Source organism: Neltuma alba, unplaced genomic scaffold, assembly GCF_004799145.2.
Source record: "Neltuma alba isolate B1F8T4 unplaced genomic scaffold, ASM479914v2 tig00000877_pilon, whole genome shotgun sequence".
NCBI classification, from domain to species: Eukaryota; Viridiplantae; Streptophyta; class Magnoliopsida; order Fabales; family Fabaceae; genus Neltuma; species Neltuma alba.
In genome coordinates this window covers 22,533-28,843 of record NW_021632236.1, presented here as the reverse complement: position 1 = coordinate 28,843, position 6,311 = coordinate 22,533, and the positions used below count along the sequence as shown (strand labels likewise).

The window sequence follows — 6,311 nt, the reverse complement described above, 5'->3', positions numbered from 1 at the left end:
CCCCCCCACAATAAATTGCGTCATCACCGCACCTTGGAAGACGTTTCAAAACACGTAATACTTCATAGTTCTTTTGTTTTTTTTTTTGTTTAACCAGTAAATTTGGTTATATTTGGATTATCTGTAACAAAACTCACTTTTATTTCATATAACTTTTATAAAAATCAGTTAGTGTGATGTCATTTATGTTTGGATTAGTATTTCTAAGAAGTTAATTTGGAAAAGTTGTATCTTGTTTGGATGAATAATAAAAAAGTAAATTTATATATAAAATAACTCAAAAGAATATGAATTTTTATATAAGACTAAGTTAACTAATTTAAAAAGATTATGGATATATATAAGTATTTTAGAGAGATTATGTAACATATAATATAATATATTTATTTATTTGCATGAATCTATAATTTTAACTTTTATTAATTAAATTAGTTTAGACGAGGCATAATATATAGTAAACATGAATAAAGTTAAAAAATTGTTAAATTTTAAATAGGAGTTAATGAAATTTATTCTTGGTATGTGTAAAATATATTGAAAATAATTTATAAATAAAACCAGATGAGTAACTTTTTAATGGAGACACTTTTTCCTAATTTTCTCTAAATTTTATTATTTAAATTTTTATACATATGAAATTATTGGGTTTGTTGGAGTCTTTTGTCTTTTTCATTACTATTTTTTTCTCTCTCCACATTCTCACCACCAAAAGCCCCATAAATTAACTTAAATGAGCTTTTTTCCCTAAAAGTTAGTTTGAGAAAAAACTGATCTAAACAATTGTTCAGACTTACACCAGCTACTAACGCCCGTCTCCCAAGTTCTAATGTATGTTTGACCTCTTCAGCGTCAATCCAAACATGCAGTTCATAGTTCATGTGTTTCTCAATAAATCCTATATCGTGTAGTGTAGGGTGGATTTGAACCTCGATTCAATAATATCAATCATCAAATTATAATTTAATAATATTGAAAAGAGCTGTTATATTTTTTACTTAAAAATTTTAAAACTTAAATACCTCAGTCACTCAATGTTTTTCTTTTAAATATAACTTCTATTTCGATGTATTCCTTCTTATCCCTCATATAAAAGTTAGGTGAATGGATTTATTTTGGTTTTAAATATACTATTTTATGTTCCAAAATTATAACATTTTTGTCAAACTAATATTATTGGTTCCATCTACATTAAAAGGGGGTTTTTATTCCGGCAAAACAGGGAGTTTTTATTAATAGGCATAATGAAGACCATTGAAAAAAAGGCACCCGTTGAAAAGGCAATACCTACTTAGTTCTAAAATTTAACTTACTATGATTTAATCCCAATAATTTTAATCGTTTCAAACTTTAGTTCCCAAATTTATTAAAATATATAATTTATTTTCTAAAATATAATGATTAATTTCTTGAATGATTAAAATTACAGTTAGGGTGTTCAATCAAATTAATGTTCAATAATTAAGTCATAATAATTATGTCAAAACTATAAGAATTAAATGATTTTAAATTGAATTTTAGAAATTGAATTATAATTGAGTGGAAATTATGGGGATGAAAAGATTAATTTTTATGTTTCTTAGCTGAGACTCAATTCAAATTGTTCAACTATTGTAGTAGGATTGAAAAATGCACGTGGCAGCTAGTTAAAAAACAAGAAGTAGCACAATTATTATTGTTGTTGTTGTTTTCCAGTTTTTGTTAAACATGAGTTGAATAGAGTCCACCAACCCCGCTCACCTACTACGACCGTCACATTGTGCGTCATCCAGTCATCGACCCACTGGTCACCGATCGCCGCTATCTAACGCCGTTACTTCCCTACCGTTTCTTCCATAAAAACCCCGTACTTTCAATCTTATTCCTCGGACCAAACCCAATCGCTGAAACAAACGCATACTCTTCACTCCCTCGATCGCCACCATGGATTTTCTCCTTCTGGAGAAGACCCTCCTCGGTCTCTTCGTTGCCGTCGTCCTCGCCACCGTCATCTCCAAGCTCAGAGGAAAGCGCTTCAAGCTCCCTCCCGGCCCCCTTCCAGTTCCCATCTTCGGAAACTGGCTTCAAGTCGGCGATGACCTCAACCACCGCAACCTCACCGACTTGGCCAAGAAATTTGGCGACATCTTCCTCCTCCGGATGGGTCAGCGCAACCTCGTCGTCGTCTCCTCGCCGGAGCTCGCCAAGGAGGTGCTCCACACACAAGGCGTTGAGTTCGGCTCCCGAACCCGCAACGTAGTGTTCGACATATTCACCGGAAAAGGTCAAGACATGGTGTTTACCGTCTACGGCGAGCACTGGCGGAAGATGCGGCGGATCATGACGGTGCCGTTCTTCACCAACAAGGTGGTTCAGCAATACCGGCAAGGCTGGGAGAACGAGGTGGATCAGGTGGTGGAAGATGTGAAGAAGAATCCAGAATCGGCGACGAAAGGAATCGTCCTAAGGAAGAGATTGCAACTGATGATGTACAATAATATGTACAGAATCATGTTCGATACAAGATTCGAGAGCGAGAACGATCCGAAGTTCCAGAAACTCAGAGCTCTGAACGGAGAAAGAAGTCGATTGGCTCAGAGCTTCGATTACAACTATGGCGATTTCATTCCCATTTTGAGACCTTTCCTTAGAGGTTACCTTAAGATCTGTAAGGAAGTCAAAGACACAAGGTTGAAGCTCTTCAAGGACTATTTCGTCGACCAGAGAAAGTTAGCTTATGCTTTTAATTTATATAATTTTACTCACTTCGTCTTTGAAAATCTGCAATTTCTTTTATGTTATTGATTGTGATTACGATGAACTTTCAATTCAGGAAGCTGGAAAGTACGAAGAGTACGGGAAACAATGGACTTAAATGCGCCGTTGATCACATTTTGGATGCTCAGAAGAAGGGAGAGATCAACGAAGACAATGTGCTGTACATTGTTGAGAATATCAACGTTGCTGGTACGTTCTTTCTCTTTGTTTTCTTTACGTTTTCTTGCTGATAAATAACCAAACAAACAAAAGAACTTGCCTCAATGTGCGTGAGCCTTGGGTCTGGGACTTGAGTTACGCTTTACTTGTGAGTCAGGGGAGTACTCTTGGGCTCTGTTTTTGGTAGGAATGTCTCAAAGTCACGGGCGTGATTAACGAAAACAGAGACCAAATTGATTCTCCGTTTGACAAGTACAGTGTTTCATTTTTATTTGTTTGCAGAATAGCAAATGAATTAATGTGGGGCCCCACTTGTCAAATTGGGGTCCGCCTACCGTCATGACGCCTACTTGGCTAGCACGGAGCCATATATAACCACCTGGAAACAAACTTTTTTTTTTTTTCCCATGCATGTTACTTTTAGTTAAGAATTGGATTTTCAATGAGTAGATAAATTGGGCAAATTTAACTAATATATATAATTAATAACTAATTTGATGCTATTATGGTAAGGCATAATATATATAAATAACGCATGTTTAAGAATAATTGTAATTTATTTATAATTACTTTTTTTTGTAGCATCTAGGTTGCCCATGATTGTCTGATATTAATTATTTATAATATATACATAGTTTTTTTTTTTTAAAATTTAACAAATACCGCGTGTGGTAGGACCCGTTTGCTCCGCTTGTTGGATAATGATAAAAAAAGAGTACAATCATCTTGTGCAGGAGATTTTTTTTCTTAAAAAAAAATAAAAACTTAGTATTAGTTCTGATCCTTAATATAAGAGTTAGTTAATTAATTTGAGTAGATTAAAAAAACTAATTAAGTTAGTTATTTATAATAAATAAGTGTTGTTATTTCTCAAATATCCTTGTTAATCAAGTATATTGACTAAAACTACCATTATCACAAGGATTATTTCAAAAAAAATAGATAAATATGAGAGACAAAATATATTAGAGTTTTATATTTAGAACGAAAATAAAAGTCAAATAAACTCTTATATTAAGGATTGGAGGAATTAGTATTCAGCTGAATAGTCAAAAACACAAATTTAAATCACTTTTGATTTTCCATTGTCCCAATTTGTTAGTATGATTAGAGGTTGGTGATAGTATTGCGTGGCTGTTGTTGGTATGATTGCGACCATATCTATTGGCTTGGTGGAGGCAAGGCCTGGGGTTTACCGTCATCCGTCATTATTCTTTGGTCTTGTATTATCTTTGTCATTCAACACCATCTCCCTCCATTAAAAAGTTAAAAAGAAAAAGAAAAGAAGAGCAAAAGAAAACAGTCAACTGGTTTGGTATTAGTTCTTTAAAATTCAACGAGTAACTAATGGTCAATATATTACTACTGCTTAACTAATTTAAATAAATTAATAAAATTATATAAATTAAGTAATTATAACAAATATAATCTGCTCACTAAAATATCTTCGTGTACATAATTATATATTGGTTTATAAATTAATGAAATTAATTTGAGAAAAAAATAATAAATAAGAAAAACCAAGTAAAAATTTTTCTATTATTTAGGACTAATTCAACTATCAATTAGATAAAATATTATAATAAATTATGATTATAATTTATGAATATTTAGTTTTACTCTCCATGCATGCACCTGACATTTCTTTGCCCCCAAATTATGTTTTTTTTTCTTTTTTAGAATTCATGTGTGTGTGTGTTTGTTTTGCTGCCAAAGAATAATATTTCATGTGTGTATGAGAAAGGTCTAAATTAAAACTTTTTCTTTTATACAAGTCTAAATCTGATTAATTATATTGTTTGATGAATAAGAAATACTAAAAGATTTGAGTTCAACATACTGATTAACTTTTTCCCTTTTTGCAAGCAGCAATTGAGACAACTCTGTGGTCAATCGAGTGGGGTATTGCCGAGCTAGTGAACCACCCACAGGTTCAGAAGAAGCTCCGGAACGAGATCGACACCGTTCTCGGAGTCGGGAACCCGGTTACTGAACCCGATACCCACAAGCTCCCATACCTCCAGGCCGTGATCAAAGAGACTCTCCGTCTCCGAATGGCGATCCCACTGCTTGTCCCACACATGAACCTTCACGACGCCAAGCTCGGTGGTTACGACATCCCGGCGGAGAGCAAGATCCTGGTGAACGCATGGTGGCTGGCCAACAACCCGGCCCAATGGAAGAACCCAGAACAATTCCGACCCGAGAGGTTCTTGGAGGAGGAGGCCAAAGTGGAAGCTAACGGAAACGACTTCAGGTACTTGCCATTCGGAGTCGGAAGAAGAAGCTGTCCCGGAATAATACTGGCGTTGCCTATCCTGGGTATCACTTTGGGGCGTTTGGTTCAGAACTTTGAGCTTTTGCCTCCTCCTGGTCAATCCAAGATTGATACTACTGAGAAAGGTGGACAGTTCAGTTTGCACATACTTAAGCATTCCACCATTGTTGCCAAGCCAAGAAGCCACTAGAGAGTTCTGTATTAGGTCTCAAGGGAACTAAAAGCGTCGTGAGAGACAGATCCATGTAGGGCCTCCATCAATTGCAATCGGTCAATTCTATTTTGCAGGTCTCCGATTTGTAACACGTGATGATGATAATTTTGAAATAATTAATTTCCAATATTTTACAATCACATATAGTTGAAAAATTATTGCCTCAAAGTCCTTAAAATCTTTAAATTAATTTTAAGTCCGGCTGAGAGATTTTATTTGTCAAATTACTAAATCACCCTTCATGTTTTAACTGAAAACCTGAGATAAAGATCCGGCGTAAAACCTCACTCTCTCACCCTTGCTCCTGCATGCCCTTGCTTTCTGCTCCACCGCGACTTCTCTTTGCTCCACCGTGACTCGTGCCGTTATTAACCATTGTTCGGTCGCTGCTGTCTTAGTAGCTTAGATTGTTTTTGTCGCCAGTGTTTGGTCGTCGTTCTCCTCGTCACCATTGGAAAAGGTAAGCCATAGACCGTTGGCCCTTACTCTCTCGTCCCCTCAATTGAAGAATCGTTTCTTGTCCACCCAGCACCCATATCAATAATTTCTCTCTGGGTTGCAAGTCTCTTTGAAAACCCCACACTTGCCCACTAAAATTCTGCTTCAAAATACTGGGATAAATGCTGTACATTTTTACTCTTCTCTCTCTGTGTTGCTATTTTTTTGCGTGGGGTTATGTAATCCTGATTATTCCTGCAAATTATAAGATTGATTTGAGTAACCTAGTCAAAATGACACTACTTTTTCTTTGGTTGCGTCTAAATTTTCAGTCTTTACCCTCAACAATACTTAATGATGTCAGATTTGAAATTAGGATGTTACGAAACTTTTGATAGCTTTCTATGAAAATTTAGGGACTATGTGTTTACAGTCTGCTGCTATGCTACCTACAACAACTCAGGTTCA

General features: G+C 35.4%; 1 protein-coding gene across 1 annotated transcript; it reads left to right on the top strand.

The window, feature by feature from the left end:
• The first annotated feature begins 1,871 nt into the window (after positions 1–1,871).
• On the top strand, positions 1,872–5,539 carry LOC114747462 (trans-cinnamate 4-monooxygenase). Its single transcript, XM_028935799.1, has 3 exons — positions 1,872–2,705; positions 2,810–2,943; positions 4,783–5,539. Exons 1-3 carry the CDS (start codon positions 1,921–1,923, stop codon positions 5,379–5,381), a joined length of 1,518 nt encoding a protein of 505 aa, XP_028791632.1. The 5' UTR covers positions 1,872–1,920; the 3' UTR covers positions 5,382–5,539.
• Positions 5,540–6,311: the final 772 nt, after the last annotated feature.